This window comes from Lontra canadensis, unplaced genomic scaffold (genome assembly GCF_010015895.1).
Source record: "Lontra canadensis isolate GAN:19392208 unplaced genomic scaffold, GSC_riverotter_1.0 scaffold78, whole genome shotgun sequence".
NCBI classification, from domain to species: Eukaryota; Metazoa; Chordata; class Mammalia; order Carnivora; family Mustelidae; genus Lontra; species Lontra canadensis.
Window position 1 is genome coordinate 4880186 of NW_022631072.1, and position 27616 is coordinate 4907801.

The window sequence follows — 27616 nt, forward strand, 5'->3', positions numbered from 1 at the left end:
AAGAAATAAACAGAACAAGTTCAAGACTCATGTCAGATGTCACGCACACAGTCTCCTCCACATCCACACAGAAGGCTGTGACAGCCCATCAGCCTTCATCCAACTGGAACAACAGGGACCAAGGCGCACAGGAAGTGTCCTCGGCAAAGGAGAAGCACCCCCTCTGTGGTTAAAAGCCGTCACCCTGCCCATTAACGGAGGCTGCTTAAAGAGACTTCGGAGCTCAATCAATACACAGGTCCCATGTGAGAAAAGGAGCTAAGAGCTCACTCTTCTGCTGCAGTCCATTGCTTGCCCAAAGGCCAAGAATTCTTTGAAGGGCAAATCATCAAAGTATTAAATAATGCTTAGAATAACAGGAGTTCATTGTTCTGCTCTCCAGGCTTGCTTAACTCCTCATGGACTATTAAAATAATTGCCATAGAATACTGTGTTCCTCGAGAAAGGTGCTGTGCAAACAAACTAGCATCCGATCTATTACTTCATCGGGTGGCTCTAGTCCTGGAACAGATTTCTAGTTGTCATGGGAGCACCTCCTCAGATGAGACTCTAGGACTTACATTCCAGGAACATCTCTTGAGGTTTTTTCCAGGTAGTTATGACTAAATGAAGAAGTAGAGGAAGAACTACATGCTATCGAGTTGACATGATACACTTTAAAAGAAAGACCATGTGAGTTTCCTCTGCCCCTCAATTCTCCATTAATATCCACTCAAGGCAACTAGGTCAATTACTTATCTCTCTCACATCTCCATACAAGATTTCCTTTCCTTTTTATACTTTCAAGGAGATGAACTCTTCATCTTCACCTTTCTGTGGGTCTGTTAAATCATTTAATGTAAGAATAAGTTTCTGGATATATTCTGAGTTCCTTATAGAATTGGCTACCACGCATCAAGAAAACAGGCATCAACAGTACACCATGTTTGAAAATGTAAATACAGTCCCCAAAATAGCCACTTGGGCAGAAATGCAGCAGCGACCTAGTCACACACTCTCTTGTATGAACTCACTCCCTGATTCACTAAGAAAATAAAAGCTCTAATGACCCAGGCCTACCAACTTACCTGGATCTGTACCTATCCTGCCTTCCCCCTGATGAAGGATGGGGTTCTAGCTAAAGCCAACCTCCCCCTACTGTCCCCTCCCCAGCTAAAGTAATGGATCCCTCCCTCTCTTACAGACTCAAAGACTTGCTCTCTTCTCATCTGTGTTCTCATGCAAACACGTTGCACTCTCGCCCAAATATCAAGAGCAGCACTTCCTATTGTCTCCATTCCTCTCTAGTGCAAGTGATACTCTATTTCTCTGCTCTCCTTACAGCAAAGCTCTTCAAAAGACTGCTCTACTGACTGTCTCCACTGCTTCCCCAACTATTCTCTCTGGAACTTGCTGCACTTAAGCTGTTGCTGTCCATACTTCACCAGAACTGCCCTGGTGAAGGTCACCAGGGTCTCCACATTGCCAAATTCAATGGCAAATTCTCTGAGTCCTTCTTCCTCCAACATTCAGCCTCTCTAACACACAAGGACACAGCTTCACGATACACTTTCTCCGCCAGTCTCCTAAGTGACTCTACTCTTTCATGGTTCTCTCCTACCCTGCTGGCCAGTGCTCCTCATGACCCTCTCTGGGCGACAGCCCCAGAGCTCAGTCTCTGTGGCCTTCTCTTTCCTAAAAAGACTTCCTAGATGAGATCATCCTGTTCTATCTCATGGATTTAAACAGTATCTATGAACTTATATATAGAAAATGTTAAACTCTAGCCTGGACCACCTCTACCTTAAATGTGTGTGCAACCAAGCAACCAATGGTCCAACCGTTGATGGGTCTTTCCTAAGTAAATATCTAACACCTAACAGACACCCCAAACAACATGTATTCAGAATTAAGCTTTGATTCCTTCCTGTACCCACACGCAAACTTGCTCCTCTTCAAGTCTTACCCCATCTCAGAAAATGGCAACTTCTTGATTGGTGTCCATCTGAAACTCAAAACAATAGCAAATCCTGTTAACTGTCTTTCTAGAAGGTAACACCTTCTTATTACTTCCATGACGAACACTCTGGTACAATCCATCATCATCTTTGGTCTGGATTATGTCAACAGTCTCCTAAACCAGACTCCTTGCTTTTAACTTTGCCCTCCTCCAATTTACCCTCCTCACAGCACTCGGGCTATCTATTCTAATTTGTCTGTGACATCATAGGGCTCCTCCTTTCCGGGACTTCCCTTCTCTATCAGATCACAAGCCAAAGATCTCACAATGGCCAACAGGGGCATCCACAGTGGCAACATCTGACCTCATCTCCCACAGCCTTCCTCAAGCCATTCACTCTGGCTTCCTTGTTAGGATGGGCGTGCTTCTGTCCCAGGCCCTTGCACCTGCCACTCCCTCCACCTAGAATGTTCTCCCTCTGCCATACACGGCTTCCTCCCTCACTTCCTTCAAGACTTCTCCAGAATGTCAATTCATCAAGAGGCCTTTCCTAATGACCTTCATAAAACTGCAACAGCCCCACACATCACCTATCCACCATACCTTGCCCTACATTTCCTATTTCCTATAAACATACTTTACATATGTCTTTGATTATCATCCTGAAAGGCAAACTCCATGATAGCAGGAATACATCTGGTCACTATTATATGCCCAACATGTTTCTCATAGTAAGTGTTCAAGAACAATAAGTGAATGAACAAACTTCACTAAAAGAAATTAAATAAATAATATTTATCTGTGGGTTAAGTGCCAGTAGTGTTAAAATAGTAAAGAATACTCCTATTAAGCCTTTAGCTCTAAAACATACTTGCTGTAAGCTGTATTTGTCAAAGAGAAATGTTGTAGCCATAAAAGTTTCAAATCAAGCAAAAACACAGTTGTTATTCAGGAAACCCTGCAGTCATTACAAAACACAGTTTTCCCAAAAATCATTAAAACAGTACCCAAAAATGGCCAACGACATAAAAAAGTGAAAATTAAACATGCCAATGAGAGAATAGCTGAATAAACAGGAAACAGAAATTTCTCACTTTTTCAAAAGAAAAACAATTTACTCCCGAAGTTTCACAACATATTATGCAGAAATCAAACTGACACATGATAGAAACCTCCTTTAATTTTGTCAGTAAGAGTTATGATGATGTGTAAGGAGTTTTAAAACCCATTTTTTATTTACCAAGTATCCATTACCTTTGTCAAAGAACTAGGAAATTGAGAACATCCCTACTGAGATTCCGTGAGCCTATTATGAACTGCTACTGGACCATAAAACCCACCCATAACCCACCCATGTTGGGAGGTAGCTGGGTGCTCAGTCAGTTAAGCGTTGGACTCTTGGTTTTGCCTCAGGTCATGATCTCAGGGTCATGAGATCAAGTCACATGTCAGGGCTCAGCACCAAGTCTGCGTGAAATGCTCTTCCTCTCCTTCCCCGTCTGTCCCTCCCCCTGCTCACGCACCTGCATGCACACTCTCTCTTAAAAACAAACAAATAAATAAAATCTTGTGAAATACATGTTGGTTCCCAGCACAGGGAGACTGGCCAAGAGATTAGCCAGAGATTCACCAACGAAGACAGTAGATTTCGTCCCAAATTTCCACATATTTCAGGAGTCAGGTGTAATTTCCTATTTCACTCAGTCTTTGTTTTACCTTGACTCAAGGCATAAAATCTTAGATTGTCACCTATTACCTGCCACATTTTCTCAGCCTTCAATCTTACCCTGCCAACCAGACCCTACTGCCCCAGGAGGACTCTAAGCCACACACCTTGAGACCATAGGATTTGTTTTCATCCTTCCTTCTCCTACGTGGGGTTACTCCTCTTTAAATACCAACCATAAGTTCTCTTCTCTACAAATAATTGTTAAAAGATCCTCTCTTTATCTCTGGAGCAAAATCAAGTGTGTTTGAAGGTGTAATAGATTTTACAATCAGAAGACTTAACTTTTCCCCAACAAGTTGCTCACCTAGGAGGATCTGGTCCAGTGTTTGCAGAAAGAAATACAGTCGGTACGAAAAGTGGAAAACTAGCAAAATAAACCGATGGTTTTTTGGCATTTTCATATTCTGACTTGTTTTGTAAAATACTTTCTTTAACATCTCCTGAAGGGATTCAACCGTCCAGGCATATCTCAGCTGACAGACAAGAACACCCTGGAAAGTTCAGGACAGGCTCTGGACTGCAGTCCAGGGAAAGAGGGGACAACACTCTAAGGACGTCAGCCCTGGCGTCCTGTAACTGCCCCAGGCTGCTTCACAGGGGCTCCTTGGATGTAATTTTTAAAACTCTCCTGTCTAGAACATATCTGGAAATCTCTGCTCCTAATCTTGAATACCAGAGAACCTACTATTCCCAATCTGTCCAGAAGTGGTGGTGGCATTTGAAATGCTGTGATATATCCCCTCAGTCGGGTCAGAGTCCAACTCTTGGTTTCAGCTCAGGTCATGATCTCATAGGTCATGAGACCGAGCCCCACATCCGGGCTCCCCACTCAGCAGGGAGATTGTAGATTATCTCCCTCTGTCCCTCTCCCCACTCATGCTCTTACACTCTCTCTCTCAAATAAGTAAATCTTCAAAAAAAAAAAAAAAAAAAAAGAGTGAGAGAGAGAGAGAGGGAGGAACACATCCCCAAGGTGACAGGACTTAACTCAGTAGATAACAGAAAACAGAGCAAAAAACAAAGGGGGACAGGAGGGACTCACTGCACCCATGTACTCAATTCTGAAGTGAGAATGTAATCCACCACCTGGACCTAGAATCCTGACAATTATGGGAAACATACTTGGGGAGGGTTGAATGAGTTTGTCCAGGGAGCTGGGTTTTTTTTTGGGGGGGGTGGGGGAGGTTGTTTGTTTTCTTTCTTGGCATCAACATTCAAGATGCAACTCCCTCTGAGAGTCTGTCTCCCGAGGGAGAAATACCATTTAAAAGATGCATTTTTCGGGGTGCCTGGGTGGCTCAATGGGTTAAAACCTCTGCCTTCGGATCAGGTCTCTGCTCAGCAGGGAGCCTGCTTCCCCCTCTCTCTCTGCCTACCTCTCTGCCTATTTGTGATCTCTGTCAAATAAATAAATAAAATCTTAAAAAAAAATAAATAAAAGATGCATTTTTCATGTGAAAATCTCTACCTCCCTTAAAAAACCCACACTGGTCTTTGCAGCAACACAACTAGAGATCTCACAAACAGCCCTGGGAGGCCAGGCTTCCTACAACCAGTTAAGAGAGGACTTCGCGGCTGTCCCTGAACCCAGAGAACAAGGTGCAGAGCAATGAATACTTAGGTGTCTTCTAGTTCTAGTCCTCACACAATCTGGCTAGTTTGCACAGTCTCCATACAGAAAGCATGGGTTAGATAGGTTTCACATGATTTGAATTTTCTATGCCTTAATTTTGGAACAGAATTTGGTTTTATTTATCCTCACATTTGTTGTTTTTCCAAAGAGAAGTAAATGGAGGCATTTGTTATCAGTCTATCACTCATCATTTCCATAAATAACATCTGTTTGTTCATATGTGGAGAAGCAAGTCTGACTCAAAGGCAGAAAATCTATTGGGCTATTTGTTTACCAAGGAACAAATTTCATGACTTATCACAGGCTTGATTAAGTGGGGGCCACTTTTCCTGAGGGTCCCAGATTATATCTACCATATGCTTTGAGAATTAGGATTCCATTGAATTTACATACTGGTTATGAGAAATATCTTTGACAAATATTTCTGACAACATCAAACTCCTTAAAAGAAAGTTGAGATCCTTTCCCATCTGACAGAATCTGGCCTCACATCCTGCAGCATTCCACACAGAGCCTGGGCATTAGTTAAACCCAACTGCCCCACGGTCCTCGCTCATAGGCCTACTTCCTTCACGTGCACTTTTCTCCCCGCTAGAAAACCACCTTTCATCCTTTGGAACCAACCCACTTATCCCCTCCCTATACAATGTTCAGCAACCTAGGCATGCCAGTTTGGACAATGCAGCTCTCATTTTCCCCTGGCTTTTAGCACATAAATCTATTTATGTCTATTTTTCTACTTTATCAATCTTCCTTTGGCCTCAGTCAAGCCCAAGAAAACAGTTTTTATTCTTATCCTCCTCAATTTGTAACAAATAACCCACCTGGTGGTTTTCCTTTTTTGGGAACAACAGAAGATTATGTGGTGGGAGGGGAGTGCCATAGGAAAGAATGCAGGGGTAGGAAATGAAAAGAAGTGAATCGAAGGTATTATGAGCCCAGGAGAGGAATACACAGGCATTCAACTGTCTCCTGCAAGGGCAAAGAAGCAACTTTTACTCTAACTAGTAACTGGAAGTCACAAAACTTGAAAGGAGTTGAAAGCAATCAGGGCACCATTCCTTTGTAAGGGGGCATGGAAACTTCCCTCCTACACTACAGGCAGACACAAAGAAGAAAATGAACTATCATACTTTACAAAATTTAAATGCTACCTAAAGAAAGAAACAACTCAAAAGATAGGGCAGAGAGTCTGGAAACCAAAACTTCCTGTGTCCTGTTGAGAACGAGCTGGCCTGGCCAGAAGCAGATACCTTGCTGTGCCTCTCAGGAATTCCAATCTGGCCACAGAGTCAATAAAAGTCCAGAGCAAAGAGATACTATAATGTGAATGCATTTTATTTTAAGAAGCCCCAAGGAAGGTGAAGATATGAACATTTTTGTAACTGCCCAAACAACTTCCAGGTATGATGGATTCGGTTGAAAGAAAAAAATCTGTCAGGCAATTGGTTGGTTATATAGAAGAAAAATAACATCTTTGAATCTCTGAATTTAGCATTCTAGCATCAGAGATAACCAAGCTTGCAGAATACAGATTCTTTCATTCATTTTTTGTTTTCTTCCCTACAGCACAAACTTCTCTCTGGCTCAGTTTTTAAATGAATCCATCAAATGGCCCCAAATATTTTCTCCAAGGGATTACTGCCAAATCCAATAGAACTCATCATTAGAAAAAGATTTCAGCCTAAATATCCCTTCTCTCAAAGTCATATTATATCTAGCTTTTATTTATCCTGTGATAATAAAATTGAAAAATGATTGGTTGCCAATAAAAAATGAATTACTGATGTGTCATCACACACCGTAAATTTTCCAGCTTTTAGTTAATTCTTTTTAGGTTACTCATTCTCAACTTCCTCTCCCATCAAGATAGTGCCTCTCCTGTTGAACACTGATGGTTTTCAAATCTCTCCACAAATTCTTCTGAAATCTAATTCCGCTCCCCTTGAGCATGAGCTGGTCTTAGCAACTCATGTTTAAAGAACAGAATAAAAGAGAAGCGATGGTTTCAACTTCAGAGGCTCCGTCACAGAAAGCACTGCAGCTTCTGTCTTGGGCTCTCCCTCTCCAATCACTCGCTCTGGGGGGAAGCCAGCTCCCATGCCATGGGAATACTTAAGGGGCCCACAGAGAGGCTCACATGGCAGAGAACCAAAGTCTCCTGCCAAATGCCATCTGACTGAGCCACCCTGCAAGCGAATCTTTGAGATGATGGCACCCCTACTGATAGCCTGATCACAGTTTCATGACAGAATCTGAAGCAAAACCAATCAGCTAAGGTATTTCTGAATTTCTGAGGCATAGAACGTGTAAGATAATGTTTGTTGCTTTAAACCACTAAGGTTTGGGTTAATTTGTCACTCATTAAAAGTATAAACACACAAACACACTTCGCTGTTTTTCTTTTTCCCTAGATTCTGAAAAGAAAGAAGCTGAATGTATGGACCTTTCTACAGGTACAGGGCACTGTCTGCATGACTGATGGACTCATGAAGCCTGTACCAATTCCCTAACTGAACGACGGAGCTCACATGAACACCACAATCATTTAAATGATACTCATCCCTTCCCAGACTAGGAAACTGCAGAGATGTTCATCAGAAACCTGACCAAGGTCATTTTATTAGGAAACGGTAGAGCTGGCATTTCAGCACAAGCCTTCACTCTCCCCTCACTACCCAATGCCTCTCCTACACTTCCAATGAGCACGCACTCTGAAAACTTCAGGATACCAAGCACCTGGGAAGGTTGTAGCAAGGGAGGGAAACAAACAGACTGAGCATATACTATGTGCTTGGCAGTATACTGGGTTTCATATCCCTTACCTCATTTCATTCTTACAACAGACCAATGGAATTAGTGTTAAGATTTTTCTTTGACAGAGAAACGAAGATTCAGAGGTTCGATGGAATAGAATACAGTGAAACAAGTCACAGGCTCCAACCTCCAGGATCTTGCAAACTAGAGTAAGAAAGAAAGACACACAGAATAATGCTACCTGACCCATCCACCACACAAGGCCATGGCAGGGGCCATGTGAAATAATCTGTATGGGTATAATTCATGAGCTGTTAAACACTGGGCAAACCCAGGAGGATATCGTTGCATGTGGCCAGCTCTTAGTGGAGCAACTGTGGGGGAAAGCTCAACCTAGTGGTGACATTTACCCCATGATATATTATATAGCAAAACCCACAAGTGCTTCTAAATATGGAAAATTTCATCTCAAGATGTTTGTTTTATGGTCGTAATTATTATTTAAGACTCTAGAATAAAGGAAAATTCCACTGTGGACTTTGATTCCTTCCTAATTTCCAGATAAGATCTGATGGCTTGACTTGGTCTGAAAGGTATCAAAATGGATTTCAATGAATAATAGAAACCCATTGATTAGAATGGCTTATTTTCCATTTGAGTAATTAAGTTCAACAATTCTTACCAGGAACTCTATGTTTAGATCATTTTCAAGTGAAACTGTCATGAAAGCCCTACATATAACAATAAAGCTGACAGATTTTTTTTAAATGTCATCAAAGTTGGCTTTGCATTCACTTAAAAATAATATGCAAAGAGCTAAAGTAGCACCCTTTTTTCCCCACCGTTATTACGGAAGTATTGTTGAAACACAATGTTACATTCCCTTCAGGTATACAACACGGTTTTTCACAATGCTGTACTCAACATAACTGTAGCAACCATCTGGCACTGTCACACAGAGCAGCTCTCTTCCCAAGGAATAAGACTGGTTTTGGCAATTCTTTTTTTTTTTAAAGATTTATTTATTTAAGTGAAAGAGAGAGAGTGAGCAGGGGGAAGGGCAGAGGGAGAGGGAGACCATCAGATTCCCCGCTTGATGGGGAGCCAGATGCGGGACTTGATCCCAAGACCCTGAGACCATGACCTGAGCTGAAATCAAGAGTCAGATGCTTAACCAACTGAGCCACCCAGGCACCCCAGGTTTTGGCAATTCTTAACTCATTACAGTTTTGGTTCCTAATGAACTTACCTGAATATACAGGTAGGGTAAATTTTAAATAGTCAATATACTAATATTATAATGTAACACCCTAACTTAATGCATATCAGGCTCTCAGCACAGTGACTGGCATGCAATGAGTACCCCAGAGATGAGGAAAGAGGAAGATGGAACCTACATAGTGCCATTGGTGGGAACAAATGAGCTTACGTCCAAATTTCCTAATTACCTGACATTCAGAGGCAAGAATATAATTTCCAATACCTTCAGCAGGTTTTTAGAAATACATATTATATGGTCTTGAGGTATATTAAGGTGTGGTTTGGAAACTGGGATCTCGGACAAGAAACGTTATGAATCACTTTCTCCACTTAGAGTCTTTTTAAAACTTTAAAAAAGAGGCATCTAATTTTGCTCTATTTCCATGTTCAAGACCTGGCAGAGCCTCCCTGACAGGTATTTGCACACATAGCCCACTGTGGTGGCCTGAAAACCCAAAACCAGAGAGGCATGACGGGATTTCGGGGTCTTACTACAAAGGTTCCTGTCCGTACTCACTAATGAACAGAAGCTGGACATTCTCCATTCCATGTGAGCAAGAATCCAAGAGCTAAAAACACTTCTATTAACAATCCAAATGGGGTGGGGTATGCACCTGGGTGGCTCAGTGGGTTAAGCCTCTGCCTTCGGCTCAGGTCACGGTCTCAGAGTCCTGGGTCCAGCCCTACATCGGGATCTCTGCTCAGCAGGGAGCCTGCTTCCCCCACCCTCTCTCTCTCTGCCTGTCTCTCTACTTGTGACCTCTCTGTCAAATAAATAAATAAAATCTTTAAAAAAAAAATCCAAATGGGTACTGATATATAAATTAGGTAACACCGCAGGCCCTATGAAACCCCAGGCCAGGCAGAACAATTCTGAGTACTCGGTGGTCTTGGGGAACATATGGAACCCACCCCACTCACTTGTCTGGGCATCTACCAACACCCCAAGCTTTCTCGGGAGTAAGAGGATAAAGACCGGACTAAGGGAGGGAAGAAGAGTAACGCAGCTGGGCTACCCTTCTCTAAAAGACAGTCTCTGGTGCTCTGAGACATGAAGACATGCAGTTGTTGAGGGGAAAGGTTCAAACAGAATGTGTGCTCGCTGGGTTCTCTGCCTACAACATCCTGGGGGGTGCGTTGCACACACTCGCAAGTGATGGGGCTGAACAGTAAAGCTGTGCGTAGCAAAACGGGAGATGCGGGTTTCAAGACAACCCAGAACAGCCAGCCACACAGGCCAGACCCTGTGGAGACCAGAATATACTTCCATAACTGGGAAGACATTAAGAATCGGTATTATGGAGGGCACGTATGGGGTGTGGTGCATAAACAATGAATGCTGGAACACTGAAAAGAAATAAAATGGAAAAAAAAAAAAAAAAAGAATCTGTAGTACTTTCAGCAACCCATTATATGTTGCCCTATATCCAGAAAATGCCTTTCAGAAAATGCCATTGGACTTCATTCTTAGACCCAACATTGACATGATACAAAGCTTCTCCCGGCTGTTTCTACTTCTACTTGGTATTCTATTTCTGCGCCAATTGCTTACTGTTCAACCCTAACTTAAAATTTCTTGAAAGGTTCTGATTAATCTTACTTCATCAGTATCATCCCTCAAAGGTATCGCTCTTCTGTCAGGCCACCTTAGAGCAGCTGGCCAGCTCAGGGTGGTTTTCTTGGGTCGAGTGCCTACCCATCTTCTGGTCCACTGTGGCGAGAAGCTGAGGTCACCCAGACCTTGTACATTTTAACCTAAATGTATCCTAGCTGATTAGAACAGTATCATCTGCTCTGAGAGCAACAACTGCCCAGATTGTCTTAAAAAGTCAATCTTGTGCCTTGCTAAGGTAATCTAAGAAAAGCAGAAGTCAAAGGAACTGGCAGGCCAGAGGACTGGATCCATGGGGTTTTCGTGGTACACGGAAGAGGGGAACCAGACAAGCTAAAGCTCAGATTTGCTATACTGTCCGTCCACCTGCACTCCATTACTAACAGCAAGTCACACAGCTGCGCTCCAAGTCAATGGGGCGGGAAAACCCACTATACCTGCAAGGAGGCCATGGCAAGGAGAAGGTGGAAAGAAAGAGTTACGTGGAAATAAGATCTACATTTTTATTCTTTATTCTGGGCTGAAAAAAAAAATGTCATGGATAAAGGTTAAATAGGTCAGGAAAATGTTAACAAAATATATGTGTCTATCTCCTTGTAAAAACAAACTAAAGCACACATCGGGCTTTGTCTTTGGTAAGTATCTACAGCTACAAACACAAAGAAAAAGACCTTCGGACCCGATAGCATCTACCCAACTGTATCACCAAAGGCGGCATAATATTTCTGAAGGATGAGTAGAGGGGAAAAAAAAAATATCAAAAGGTTTTGCTCGGGGAGTGTTATTCTGGACCCCTCCAAAGGGAAGCAGAGCTCTGCAGGCATGGAAACTGAACATGTGGGAGGAAGAGCTCGGCTTTTGGCCGGATCTGAGGCAGGCAGTGGCCATCAGGAGATGCACCTGTAGCCATTAAGTGGCCTGCATTAAAACAAGCAGCACAGCTGCGGCTCCAGGAGCCCTCGATCCCACGCAAGCTTCCCCGGGGGGCCATCTACCAAAGGGAGCCACAACCACCGCCCTCCCACCTGCTGTCCAGATTCTTGTTCTTCCCCGAAGCTTTCTAGATCTGTTACTAGGATACAGGGGTTTTGAAATAACTGTGATGTTTTTCACAAGAGCAATCATGGCCAGTTTAAAGTTTTCATTTAGCTAAAATGCTGGGACCTTGGGAAGAGCGAATGTGGGAAGCTGTGAGGGCTACATGAAATTTTTTTTTTTTTTAACAGATCCTGGTGAGATGGATAATGTAAGGCAGCTTCAGAAAAATAACTCTTTAAATAACACACGTTTATGTCTGTGATTGAACATGTATGTTTATATATGCATATACATGCATCACACATACACATTTTGTGGTTTAATATTTTCCTGTCAGAAGAAGTACTCAAATACAATCCTACTGCAATTACCTCTTAGGGAAGAAAGGTTTCCCTCCCATTGCAACCGTGTGTGAATCTGTACTTCCTCTGTACAGGAACACAACTTGGGCAACTGAGTTTCAGTAAAGGCACATTTCAATTTCATGAGGGGCTAATACTAATATCAAAAAAAATCATGCAGAACTAAAATTGTAGAAAATTACAACACAAACTCTTAAAGGTCATAAAATGTAAGGGAGGTAGGGAGGGCTTTACCTCAAAGGGGGGAAGACAGACTCACCACAAGGCAGTAATTTTCAATGCTAAGAGGACCCGTCTCTAAGGGGACTAACCTGAGTAAATACAAATTTTATTTCAATTCCCTTTGGAATATCTCCTTAGCATTATTTTTGTACAGTCTCATTTCTGTTGAATCAAAACTATCACTGCAACTTTAACAATGATTATTCCCTAGAAACTATTTTCTTATTCAGAATTCAAATCAAAGTAAAGCCCTCTGTTTCTGGCAGAGAAATCCAAAGGCTGAGTAAAGCATCTCTTCTTTTTCAAACACAGATTTTCTCCTCCCAAAATGCTGTTCTGCACTTTCCAAGCAACCTGTAAATTCACTCATGGCATTTTCCCCCACCATTGTCTCGGTTTGGTCACAGAATATTCTGGAACCATACAGCATCTATTTCTCAATATTTTGAACTTGGTCTCAACACCCAGAAATATCCTTGGATTACTTTGTTTATTTATTATGAAATCTTGGGCCCTTGGGATTGAAACCTCCTTCTCTGGCATGAAAGGCTGCCCATTGGAGAATTTAGATTACATAACCCTTCACTGTAGGTTTTCCTCCACTGTTGTTTTTAATATTGCTGGATAAGCTTCCTGGAAGTGTTTCGAATCAGTCTATGTCGACCACTGCCTAGCAATCTTCTACTGTGTGTAAGCAATCCAGAGGCAAAGAGAACATTAATGTTCACCGACCTTCCTGGACTGGGATGTGATCAGACAACTCCTGGATAAAACATACCACCTGCCCTCACCACCGCCAAATGAGGCACAGTGGCCATGGCAAGACGGCACATGAATCCTTCCCTACAGCAGGAAAGGAAGGACTCAGTGGAATATAGATTTTTAAGGACATCAGCTCAGCAAAACCCTGATCCTTCACGGACATTCACTGGAATGTTTTCTCGACCTGTTTGTACCAAGGAATGCTGTTGCTTTGGTATCTAGGCATTTAAGCCAACAAGAGGTGATACTCTTCTAGTCATCTACAGCACTAACAGCCACACTGACACACAGCTGGAAACTGGCTCAAGGCTCCTTATTCCCACACAAAGTGTGGTGTGGGTGACCGAACAGACCAATCAAGGACTTGATTTCATAAGGCAAAAAGCATGGAGATCTACCCTAATCCCTTCTTATTTACCCTAATTCCTTCTTTAAAGCAGTCTTTTTTCACCAGCTCCTTGGAAGATCTAGCTCCTGGCTGGTTCCCACTTCCACTGCCACTTCGTACCCACTGGATTGGTGTGGGACCAATCCCTAAGACATTTATTTGCACATGACCCACCAAAGGTGTTCTCCATGCAGGGAGGGCTATCAGGGCAGCAGAACGTGCACCTAAGGAATTCTCCTTCCTTTGAAGTGCACACTCTGTCTATGGGCAGAACTTTGCCCCAGTGGGGTTCTCACCAATTAGTGACTGTCAGTGAGGGCATTGCAGACCCGGGAAGTTGCCAGCACATGCAATATCTCCTTCCACTCTTTCCTTTCTCTCTTCATACTGATATCCTAAAGTGAGGCTTGGGTGGTTCTCAGGACCATGCCCCTTGACCTGCATTTTCAAACTGCTCCTCTCCTGAAGATCTCCCAATCACAGTCCATCCAATGCAGAACGATCGGGCTTGCCTTTCCTCAACTCTACCAATTGCATCGACATTTGTCTTTACCCGAATGCCGGTTCAGGGTTTCTCTCTTCTTTTGGGAAGGGCCAGCAGGTGGAGGAGGAATTTGATCTCTCTTCTTCACATCACCTTCTTTCTGTCCCATGGTGGGCTGTCTGAGCTATACCACAGACTCTCCCCCTGTGAGGACTCAGACTGGCAGTGGGCAGCAGAGCATTTTAGCAGTGTTCTTGTCTACCTCCTTGAAGTGGCTGGGATAAGCAGAACCATCCTGGCCAAACAGGGCTGGCCTCATAACCTTTGGATTTGTTTTGCCAAAGAAAAAACTCCTTTTCAGCTCTGAGCCTTTGCAGAAGCATTGCCCTCCCACAGTGAGGATGACCAGGAAGTGCATGGTTTTATGGGGAATCTCTTTGCTGTATCAGTCTGCAACCATACACACTCCTCACTCCAAACACAGGAACTTGCTGTTTCAAGGGGCAGACCTAAGCAGCAAACCCTGAGATGCTTCCACACCTTGTTATGCTTCTTGATGTCACTTGGAACAAAGCCTGGGGGCTCCTGCTAGCATACTCAACCAGTGTCACCAGAAGTACAAAGCAGAAGTCTTGTGCCCAAGGGCCCATGCTCTTCACTGCCTGGGACTGGGGGCTACCGTCAGGCCAGAACGGAGATGCAGGGGCTTAGCCTCACTGCTGCTGTGAGAACAATGGTGTCTTTGCCTCCCCGTCTCCAGCCTGAGACCTGGGTGACTGCTCCACCTTCATGTGGGGGAGTCAGGAATTTCAGGTAGTCTGTGATCAGCCACTGGGTGGTTGCTGAGTTGGCTGATCCGTTTCAAGGACCTGAGAGAAGTCAACAGACACCCCAGGACCCAAGGCTAAGGTGGTCCCAGTGCAGGCAGGATTATATCTTCTTCTGTCAAGAGGGGCCCAGCGAAGGCGGCGTATCTGCTTCCTGCACCACCATGGCTGCTTCGTCAAGCAGCAAGGCTACACTTACCACTGAAAATAGTGAGCTTGTCTGAACTTTTGTAATTTAATGGGACCATGTGTCGGAAAGGCCAGCAATCCATCTCTCCCCCGTATTTCAGCACATCAGGGGAAAAACTGGCAATTCTTTCAAGAGTCTGACTTGTATCTGCTTTTAAAACTTTAAAAAGGTAGTATGGGAAAGTGGACATGTGTCTTTCCTGTAATTTAAAATTTAAATGAAACTTGAAATTAAATTTAAGATTTAAATGAAATTAAAGAAAATGTAAATGAAATGAAATTAAAATTGTAGGTGACCTTGAAACATAAATAACCTGTTTTAAAAGCTAGGTCCACCTTGATAGGAAAACAACTGGAACTGGCAATGGAAAATCTGATTTAGAGAAGTTTAAATTTCTAAATATTTCCAAATCCTAAAATGCAATAGAAAAAGAGACGAAGCAGAAGCATATTTAAGACAGGGATTGCCCGGTCCTTTAGCTCTTAGAACTCTTTGCAGAACCTCCAAACAACTTCAGTTACATGAATATTTCTGCTCATCCTAATGACCTCCTTTTTAAGTAAGTCTACCACCTTTCTTAGGAAGCTGTCTAGTACTTACAACCCTGAAGATACAAATGTCCTTCCACCATAGATTATAACAAATAATCTCTGCTTTTAGCATCATCAAGCATCCCATGGTGTTTTTACTATAATAGCAGACAGTCGTATGGACACTCACTCACCACATTCAAGGCCTTTTTCTAGCAAGTTATGCCAAACTAATCTCTTTTTTGTGCGAATTATTTGGGTTTGCCCCTGAACGTATGCTTTACTAATAATCTCGACTGTTTTTTGTAAAATGATCTTTCAAATGTTATCAAGTCACTTTAACTTTTCTTCCTCTGGGTTATAAATACTAAAATAAACACAACAGAATTTGGTTTATATACTCAATTTTTTCCTAGAAGTCACCAAGGAAGATACTGGATAAAGCAGACCCCTCAGCCCATACCATACTTAGAGAGAGCCCAAGGAGTTCCATTCCTGGAGCTCATGCTAAGTCTTTTGTAACTACCAACATCACACACACACACACACACACAAATATATATATATATATATATATATAACTTTAAAATTTTTTAACATAACAGGGCTTTTAATATATTCACAGGTCATACAACCACCATGACTACCTAATTCCACAATACTTACCAACCCAAAAGAAACTCCTTATCCATAAATAATCACTCCCCCTCTCCTCAACTCCTAGCAATCACTAATCTACTTTCTGTCTGTTCTGGACATTTCGTATAATGGAATTATATGTGATCTGAATCCTTTCGTGTCTGGATTCCTTCACTCCACATGTTTTCAAGGTTCATTCACGCTGTGGCATGCATCCGTATTCCATTCCTTCTTTATGGCTGAACGACCCCTTGTAAGATACACCACATTTGGTTTCTATTTTCATCAGATGAGAGACTTTTTGGTTGTTCTCACTTTTTGGTTGTTATGAATAATGCTATGGACATTTGTATACAAGTTTTTGTGTGAACACGTGTTTTCAATTCTCTTGGATATATACCTAGAAGTGGAAACGATGGGTCCTACAGTCATGATGTTTAACTTTTGGAGGACTTCAGGTGATAGCTTAATGTGATTTAGTCTAGCCAGATGGCAGTTACCGGTTCATCCAATAAAAATGTTATTTCTGTCAATATTAAATGGCTTTCCTTAAACAATCAGGAGTGACATCCGTTATTTTCCCAATTGCTGTGTGGCCTGCCATTCTAACAGGAAAGGAAACTGGACTTACCAGACAAGAGTGGTCTAGTAGTTCACACATTTTTGGCTGCCTTTGAACTAATGGAGATTTATCTGAGAACATGATGGTGAGGAGGGTGGGCTGCAGGGACAGGGACAATGAAGGACAGCTAGTGACAGACAGAGCCTCTTGGACAGCTTTTAGCTCAATGGGTATGACCTAGCTACCTACAAGCCCAAAACCTAGAGGTTTTTTGTACACTGAGAGACTAAGTCACTAGATCGGCACCTGGCATACTTGACCACCCAGGAGACTAATCAAGCCAGCCACTCAAAAAAAATATATAATAATAATAATTTTTTTTTTACAACCCGTCTGCTAAGAATGATTTTCACATTTTTAAATGTCACATTTGTAATAGTCACATAAGAACCTATCTGTAACATCCTCACAATTATGAACCTTGGCTCACCAAACCTGCAGTATGTTTCCTTCAAGGGAAAGTTTACAGAGCCCTGCTGTAGCGGATACTCATGCAAATTAAATTCTTAAGACCAATGAATAAAGCAGAGCCCCACTATGAATCTGTCACTAGAGATAACCAGTAAGCAGCCAACGCCCAACACAGGATGTCAAGCGACCTGGGATGTGACTCAGAAGGATGGCAAAGCACAGAACGAAAATAGGGAACGCAGAGTGTGCACAGTGGTAAGGGATGGCGCATCAGGTCATCAAATCTCTGGGAAATTCTAATAAAATGCTCATGCTTTACAGCAGATAACACCTCCCTAGCAATGTGGGAGTTTGTTTCTGCCTATCTACTTTATCTAGAGAGTGCTAGACATAACATATTAACACACTTCGCTTTACTGGACCCATCACACACACCCCCCACCACTGTCATCCTTTTCCTGCTTCTTCTGACCATTTTCTCTCTTGGCCTCCTGGGCATCAACAGCAAATCCTTATTCACTTGGGCTTGCAGGGCTATGGCTCTGCTATTACAAGGTGGTTAATTTACACCATGCTGAGAGCTCCCAGTAAGTATCGTGAATGCTATTTGCATGGTACTATTAAACTTACATTCACTACAGCAGACCACCTCTTTTATTTCAATTCAAGAGGGAAAACAACCCTTGGCTTTTGCCAACCTCAATGTTTTCTTTAGTCGCCGAAGATTCCCAAAAGTAATGACGGTGGACGCTGGTTGCTAAGTCTCTTTCCAAGACATATTATCCCTACCTGCTGGTAATATCTTCTGTTTTTCTCATGAGTCAGGATGATCTACACCTAAAATTGGACCTTAAAATTCTTCAGCAAAATGAGAGTTTCGTCTGTTTATATTTGATCTCTTCTATAAGGATGAAAGTAAAGACATTAGAAGTTCCTGCTTTTCCTCAGACTTTGCTAACTTTCTCTCCCTTTCTGTTACATGTAAGGTTTCCTTGGGGGCTCTTTTCACCTAAGGCAAAGACATTACCTTTAGGTTCTTAGTATTCCTTGTCCCTCCTTTCTAGTTTTAATCTTTCTATTGTTGTTCTCACTCAATTTTGCCATATCCGTATCCTCATGGTCCTGCCAAATTACCTCTTTCTAAAACTTTCCCATTGGCCTTCCAGCTCTCAACAGAGTTCTGGGCTCAGCAAAAAATAGGCACATCTCCTTTCCTGGCCTTCCCAAATGCCTATTTCAATTAGTTCCTAAGCCTTTTTTTTTTTTTTTTTTTTTGAACAGGCACTAACTTCTGCGGAGTTTGAGCAGAGAACCCCATCACTGTGATTATGTGTTAGTCTGAATTACTTTACTAGTTCCCAGCTGTGGAAAAACTACATTTAAACAGAATGCGTGAGAAATTTATGGGCAATACAAATAAATTTCTCTTCCTATTTTTCTAAAATATAATTTCATCTTCCAGAAGACCTTTCTGGTCCAGAAGACCTCTCAGAAGGTCTGAGAGTTTAAAATACACACACACATTGTGGACCCGTCATTCCAATAACAAATCATCAACAAATCGAAACCAGTATCATCTCTAGTCTTATACCAGTGGTTTTCAGACCATCTTTTCCTGATGTTTCCATATAGTTCAAAATTCTTTCCCTTACCAGTATGATTATAAGTTTCCAAAAACTCTCCTCCCATCACAATCTAAATCTGGAAAGCGTCTATGAAATCCCTGATCTATATAAAAATCCAAGGAAATAATAAGTACCTCTTTGGGGTTATTTTTTTTAATTAAGATTAGACAAATACTATATACTCAGGGATATTCACAAAGATTAAGTTATGAAGCACTTACACCAAAGGATCTTTAAAAACAAGATGGACACCTCGATTGTTCCACAAATAATGGGGAAGTATCTTGCCTAGTGGACAAGGAGATCATCTATAGGATTTCTCCATTGTTCCCTTTTGAAAATCCCCAGAGCTTGCTTGTCCTCACCGGCCCAGTCAACCTCATCCAACTACTATTGCTCTGGGGAACCCAGCCTCAGGTCACTGAGCAGAATTTTCTCAAAAAACAAACAAACAAACAAACAAAACGAAAAGTGCAACATGCAAACCTTAGATGAGATACTCTTTTTGTTAAGTCACCAATTCTAAGGGAAGAATCAATCACTCTCAAACGGTGACCAACTCAGGGAGGTGGCCCTAGGCCCATGGAACCAAACCCACGCAGACAGAGACGTCTGAAGGACCCAACAGCAGTAAACACTCTCTCTCAGCTATCCTCACTCTTTTTGGTGGTGAAAGACACTGCTTTTCAACCAAACAACTGGCATTCTCTTTCATTACTTGTGGCAGAGGCAATCAGTCAACGTGAGACGGAGCAGGAAGCTGCTGGAACGAGCGCGTGCGTCTAGCTCTCGGCTCTGAACTCCAGAACGTTTCCTCCAGATGCTGCCAGCAGACACTCTGTAATACCTAAGCCACAAATCATCACATTCCCCACCCTTTGAGCCAGGGCTTGTCCCTGAGCTTCCCACATAGTGAGATATTAACCGAGCTGGCCACCGATACAATACTCTTTACAAACTCAGACAAAAACCTGCCACGCCATCTGCACCACACACTAAAAAGTGGAACTCGGGTCATAAAAATATCCACTGGAGGTGAACCTCAGAGAGTAATGCAGGGCATTTCAGACATTTCACAGGGCATGAATCCTGGGTATTTTACTAAAGAAAATATGTTATCAATGTAAACACATCAGGCATACAACTGTATCTAAAAGGAGACCAAGCATGTCTCAGAAATGGCGCCATCTTGCAGAAATTACAGGCAGGTCACTACGGACTCTTTGCCAACATCCAAGGAAACTGCCTTTCCTCAAAATAAAGAAAATGGGCTGCTGTCTGGTTGTTTCGGGAACCAGGGTGGGTTTGTTGTGTTTGGGTTGTTTTTTGGTCTTTTGGTTTCTTTTTTTAATGACTCTTAAGTTTTATCTACTGTGACACATTAAAGCCATCTAAACCAAACAAAGTATTTCCAAACTATGATACTGTAACTTAGGAAAATCGTTGACTGGACGATACTCACACTGAAAAGGTGCCGGGACTCGACCCTGCCCGTATCTCAAAGGGAACGAACCTTCAGTGGACTGCTCTCCCGAAATCACCTTCTGGGCTGCAAAGTACTTGGGCTTGAGCATGTAATCTTGGGTCTGGCCATGATGAATCATCACATTCTGTGAGGAAAGGGGTGTCACTCTGGGAAGAAACAAAGCCGGGACAGGGAAGTTAATTATGGATTTTTACAGCTAAGGTGGGAAAAACAAAAAATTTAACTTAGGAAACAGACTCCACACAAGGCTCAATTTTTCCTTCAAATACTGTAGTTGACCATTTATAATACGAGGAACTAAACATTTACGCTTAGAAACTTTAACACAGGGCACCTGGGTGGCTCGGCCGGTTAAGCGTTCGACTCTTGGTTTGGTCTCAGGTCATGATCTGGGGGTTGTGAGACTAAGCCCTGCATTAGGCTCCACACTGTCTCCCTCTCCCTCCTCCCCTCCCTCTGGCTGAACACACACAGTCTCTCTCTCTCCTTCTGTATGTGTGTGTGTGTGTGTGTGTGCCTAAAATAAATAACTAAATCTTTAAAGGGAAGGAAGGAAGGAAGGAAAGAAGGAAGGGAGGGAGGAAGGAACCTTAACATGAAAAGGGACTCTGCCTGTATAGTCAAGAATAGGCTGGACAGACCACCACAGACGGAGTCTATCACAGGATTCAGAGCAAAGTTAGCACAGCCTGTATGCAGTACACACAACATTTATACGTAAGAAAGACAATGACCTATACATGAGAAGGTTCACATATTTAAAAAGAGCATTTTATATATACTGGTAAGTAGAGAGTATTGGAAATGCAAAGAGGGGAAAGGAAGAAGGAAAAACAGAAAGGGGACTATGAAAGAAATTCCCAGGTTGACCAGTTATGCAAAATTAACAGTCAACAATCAGAGCCTGGACAATAAACGGTGGGACCTTCCTAATGACGGAAAGGAAGATGGGCAAGCTCCTTGAGCCTCACCCTCCTAACCAGTACCATAGAACCTCTGTCACACACACAGGGCAAAGAAGAAAAGGCTCATAAAAATTCTGAACCCATAAAAACTGGAAAAAAAGAATTTTTAAAATTATTTCTTGAAATACAATTATGATAAGGAAGAAACATTCAAGTTTTTCTAGTTAACATTTAAATATTTTATGCTGCATCTCATAATAATTAAAAACTGTACTATTCTGGTTAAATGTTTTATAATGACTAGTTCCTAAGAATAACAACAATGTAAGAATAACTAAGCACAATCTCATTTCCTCACTGTCACAAGTCAAGAACCTTGGGGACTCCGGGACACAATCACCCTCTGGCCCAGCCATTTTCTAGGACAGTTCTCTTTTGTTCCATGTAATGGAAACCATTCTTTTTTTAAGTTTTTGTTTTTTTGTTTTTTTAATCTGGCATAGTTAACATACAGTGTTATATTAGTTCTGGGTATTTTATCCAAACAATACAAAAATACTAATTCAAAGGGATCATGCACCCCTATGTTTACAGCAGCATTATCTAAAATAGCCACGACAAGGAAACAGCCCAAGCGTCCATCGATAGATGAATGGATAAAGAAGATGTGGTAATATATACACAACAGAATATTATTCAGCATGTTAACTTTAAAATAATAAGCCTTTGCCCAGATTTAATAATTCCCTGGGGAACAGGACTAAAATCATTAGCTAAACCAGATGAATAAATAATCAAATAATATAAAGAAGATATACCAACTAATTCCAGAAAATGCTTAATTGCTACCAAAACTGCTGGGACAGAGCATTTTAACAGCAAACAGAGCCTATGGAAGGAGACCTTTCCAGTGTAACCTTGAATTTTATTGAATGTGGCACATTAAAACCACCTCAATCAATCAAAATATTTCCAAACTATGATACTGGAACTTAGAAAATGGTTGACTGGGATAGAATCACACTGATAAGGTGCCCCAAAGAGTGTCCCTAAAGAGGGACTCTTTATGAGAGGAAGAAATGACACTGTGACAGGTGAGTATGAAAGGTCAACCATCAAGCCACCCAAAACAGCACCACACAGTATCTCATCAAAATCAGGAACAGTCCTGAATAAAGTCAGCCTGTTTGGCAGACTCTAACTAGAGCTGACGAATGAGTTCTTCTGTGGGACAAGGCGTCCATGAGAAATGAAAGAGGAGGCTGGGATGAAGAGTGCTTCTCTCTTAGCCAGCCAGGGACCTCGATCCACCATTCTAAAATGGAGAGTTGCGGGAAAGCCTAGGAAAATCCACCCTGGGCCTGAGTTTTCCCAGACACAATTCCATGGACGGGCATTCCCTCTATCACTAGACTAATGACTTAAATTACTAAAAGCCTAAGTAAGGCTTAATGCTGTAAACACTTTTGTTTTGATGATCTAAGTGTTGGTTTGAACTTTAAGCATGTTTGGTTGGGACTGAGTAGAAAGTGTAACAGCTGGACACATCTGGTGGTGAATGATAAGAACCACACGTCTACTCCATCAGCCTCGTGCAAACGGGAAGCCCTTCTTCACATCTCCGGAGCAACTCACTCCCCAGCTATGCTGTCATCCTGTCCCGATGCTGCTGGCACCTGCTGGCAGAAGTACTTCTGTTCACAAGAGGACAGCATTCCAGCTCTGACCACTGCCAGGTAGGATGGATGCAGGGTGGGGCAGGTGGGAGGTGAGGAGGGTGTCTCCCTGCTAGTCAAGGTCCTCCCTTTTCTCCCCTCCGAATCAAGGAAGTGAGAGGCACCTCGAAATGAGCTGAAAGCTTATGTATGGGCTCCTTTTCCCTACACCTACCTGGAAAGTAATGAACAAACAAGGAAGACGGACTTACTGGGTCTTGAACTTGAGTAACAACTCCCAGCCAGCATGGACTTAGGGAAATGAGCCACTGTAATGGTACTTAAGTCTCATTAGAGTAGAAACACTAGCCAAGTCTCAAACACAGCGCAGATACGGAGCTAACCTGAACGGCACTTCCCCTTCCTCCGTCACCTTTCCTTTCCCCCCGTGCAAGAGTGTCAACACACAGGAACAGACTGAGGCCACTGTGCATGACAGCCCCACAAAGAAAGAAGCAAAGCCACGGACAGCGGCACCACCTGAGGCAAATGGAGGAAGCCGTGCCATCACTCATTTCACAAACACATGATTCGCATTCTCTTCTCTCCTCCTCCCTTCACGGCTGGCCTCCACTTTTCCCTCTAATGTCACCATTCAGTTACTTCCACTCCGGACCACCTCTTTAACTCCTACAAATACATATCCTCTTTAACTCTTCTCTTTTGCCTAAGTATTTCAGGAATAATCTCCCTCCTTTCATTTCAATTGGATTTTCTCCATTCTTCCCTCTCCCGGGGTTGGGGGGTGGGGAGACTTGACTATCACTAGTGAGCATAAGATGTGTCAAAGCATTACAATTTTATTTATTTATTTATAAAAGATTTTATTTATTTATTTGACAGACAGAGATCACAAGTAGGCAGAGAGGCAGGTAGAGAGAGAGGAAGGGAAGCAGGCTCCCTGCCGAGCAGAGAGCCTGAGGCGGGGCTCCATCCCAGGACGATGGGATCATGACCCGAGCCAAAGGCAGAGGCTTTAAACCACTGAGCCACCCAGGTGCCACGCATTACAATTTTTTTTAAAAGAGAACTAAAATATTTGAGAAAATTAAGCTAAAAATGAAAACGGTAGGACCTCTGGTTCAAAATGGGGGTTTTTTATTTTGTTTTGCTTTAGATACCTAAAATGTCTCACCTACCTCCAAAGATGTCCTTAAATTATAAGGAATAAAAAAAGATTTAAATCCAGAGTTGACATTTGGCTGTTACACAACAGTACAGCCACACAAGTCATTAAAATATGGACATATTCCGTTCTAATAAACAGCTGCTATCCCAAGGCCCTTAGTGCCCCTTCCTCCTCCCAGCACTGGGCCTCCCAGAACATACAGCCCTTAATCCTGTGAAGGAGTTAACACTTGTCCGAGCTGGATTTCTAGGTCCCTGTTCCAGCATGGCTTTGGATTCGTCAATACCTGTGCCGCAAAGGGGACTAAACATGGTTCATTGTACCCATTAATAAACACACAAGAGATATTTCAACAAATCTGTAAGATTCAAATTGGATTGAGAAATGCTGACTGTTGTAGCAGCCAGGAGAAAGCCATGGCCTGAAAAATGTCTTCCTAATTTCTTTTAGTTCAACCTGCAGTAAGAAGTCCATTTTACTTGGAGATCCAATCCGTGTATATACATATAGGTCTGTGTTTTTATTTAACTAAAATAAGTGTTATAAAACATTATTTACCCTTAGCATGTGTAGAACACTTTGAGATTTTATCCGCTCATCTGTTTTTTTAAGTGACAGTCCTGAACCACTACATTGATTTCATGACTTCATGACTCCCTAATGGGTTGTAACCAGTAGGCATAAGGGCACTAGTCAAGAGTGAGGGCACAGGCACAAAGGAGACAATCTTCTCAGGGAAACACAGAGGAGTTTTGGACCTGAAACCAAGTAAAGCAAAGGGTGATTTAAAAAAAAAAAAAAAAAAGTAGAGCTGAACACTGGTCTCTTAACTAAAAATCTTTATAGAAAGGCAGTTATCCTCCCCAACTCTAGCAAACAGAACATCCAGAAGTCAGACTTCTACCCTTCTGAGGGGGGAGAAATGCATACTTTTCTCTAAAAGAATGGAACTATGTTGTATAAACCACAAAACTTACTGCTCCCCACTCCCAGAGCAAGGCCTTCTCATTCTGGATTCTGGGTTCCTCTAGCTCAAAGACTGGTCTCCCGTTTTCCCCCTGAAAAGATGCGTGCCAGGAAATCAGGAAGACAGGGAGTTCCAGGAGAATGATCCTGGGGGGGAAAGGAGTCACAAGAATGGAAAATACAACTGCAATGTTGGAGACACTTGACTATATGGTATATAATGCAACCACTGGAAAGAAAAATGGAGAATACATTCAAACGTGATACTAGGAACACTCTTCTTCAAGGAGCATACATGAGAGTGAACCACAACACACAGAGAGAGACCCCAGCACTGAGTGGTACTCCCATGGACAAAATATTGCAAATGCTATAACTGTCAGGAACAACTGGGTTCCCAACTCTGGTGATACTAATATACAGAGTTAGCCAGAGAAGGTTGGAAGATTCTAGAAGAAGAGGAGAAGGGGAGGCAAGACTGGGATGGCCACTGCCCTCACCTTATGAAATGCAAAGTCATCAAATAAGATTCATGACCTTGAGAGATGATGTTGACAAGAAAATACAGAGGCACAATCTGCTCTTGGGGTGTACACAGGCTACAAAAATGAAATAATGATTTTGAGAGAAAGGGTGCGGAGTGAGAGGTGAGGTAAATGAGCTAAATCTTCACTTTCTATGGCAAGAAGTGTTTAGACAGCATCTAAAAGGAATAAATGAGGAAATGGCTGGGTGGAGACAAACTACCCGAAGGACCAACAGGACTTAAGGTTTAAAGGCAGGACAGTTGGGGGCAAAAGGAAAAGGACTCAGGTGACAATGAAGGTTTCAAGCCTAGTTGACTGGACAGTTATTTTTGTTCAAGGCCAAGGGGAAAAGAAACAGCAAAGAAGCAGCTGAGTTACGGCAGGCAGAAGAAAGGGTCAGTTTGTAAGGACAATAATTATGTTCGAGACAGAACACGGAGCAAGTCTCCGAGGGGCAATTAGGGAAAGCCTCCAAGATGTGTAAAAGTGATGTCCTAAGAGGAGCCAACTTCTTCAAAGGCAAAAATGTCTCAGAAAAGAAGAACACAGAGCCACATGGTCTGGAGAATATTGACACTTAAGGGTAGGGACATAGAGAAAAAATGGGGGGGAAATTAGGAGATAAACAAGAATAATGTGGGTCCCGAAAGAATAAATGGAAGAAAGTTCCTAGGAGGAAAGGAGAGAGCATCACCTGCCAACTGCAGCAGAAAAAGCAAGGAATGAAATGAGGAAAGGTCATGCCTAAGTTGGGAGGTCACTGGTACCATCCACAGTGTGTTTTCAGTAGTGACAGGAGTGTGGCTGCAACAGGCCATACACTTGATAGGTGGCATGCTGTGACACATGGACAAGACAGACAAGGAAAAAGAGGCTGGACTTAGGGGTAGCGCTGGCCATCTGAAGACCTGAGTCTGTGGAAACCTCTGTATCTTTATAAGCAGAGGGGAAACAATCGCATACAATTTCTTTCCTTAAAAGAAAGGATTAGTCACACACTGTTTACACTGCTGCCTTCAGAGTGGCAATTTTTGGCACACGTACCGACTAAACTTTTCCATATTTCTACTAGATTCATTACTTGACCTGTGGAATGGGTGGGAGGATCTGGCAAAACACAAGCCCCTTTCCACTTAAGGAAAGAGCTTTGGACCTCACAGAAGGAAACCCCAACAGGCCATAAAATGTTTCCCACAGAAGTCCAGTCTAACGCGATCCAAACCTTTCCCCTATGTGTAGCATACTCAGGTTTACAATCCAGACTAAGAGAAACCAGAAGGGAAAGAAAACATTGCTGGAGGAGGCCACGAAGAGTCATGTCCAGACTCTCAGGGCCAGTTTCTACCAACAAAACTCAAGGGATCCTAGGGCAGCCCTGCATGGGTTCCAAGTTGTTGAGAAGCATGGGTACATGCTACTCAAGGGAGAGGCGGTACACTCAAGTACACAAGATGCCAGCTACGGTTTGGTGGAGGAAACAGAGTTCTCGAGGCTGAGATGCACAGAGGGAAGGACCAAGAAAAAACATACAGCTAAGAAGAGGTCATAGGACAGCATAACACACATGTGAAGGGAGATTAATTTTTGTGGTGAGCCCATTCATACCGAATTATCTTTCAGACCAAGAAAAGGATTAGGAGGTAAAAGACTGCTGATGATGAGATCAAAGGGCAGCACAGACAGACAGATTGCCAGTAACAGGATAAGGCAGAGCCGGAGTTTGCCAGAACACACACAGTGGAAGTACAATGAAACAAGCAAACACAAAGTCTGGAGAACAGAAGGAAAGAGAAGAGTATATGAAACAGCTAAGTGTAGGGGATAGACCAGTAGGGGACTGAGGAAATGAAATGAAAGA

At 42.5% G+C, this 27616-nt stretch overlaps 1 protein-coding gene across 7 annotated transcripts in view; it reads right to left on the reverse strand.

The window, feature by feature from the left end:
- The window catches only part of LTBP1 (latent transforming growth factor beta binding protein 1), a 398263-nt gene that overhangs the window by 239214 nt on the left and 131433 nt on the right, over positions 1-27616 (reverse strand). For 6 of the 7 annotated variants that reach the window (XM_032881895.1, XM_032881898.1, XM_032881900.1 and 3 more), the window contains exon 4: positions 20493-20662. In XM_032881895.1, the coding sequence (XP_032737786.1) occupies positions 20493-20662 (170 nt within the window). The remainder of the gene's footprint in view (positions 1-20492; positions 20663-27616) is intronic. The other variant, XM_032881896.1, reaches the window with a different exon arrangement.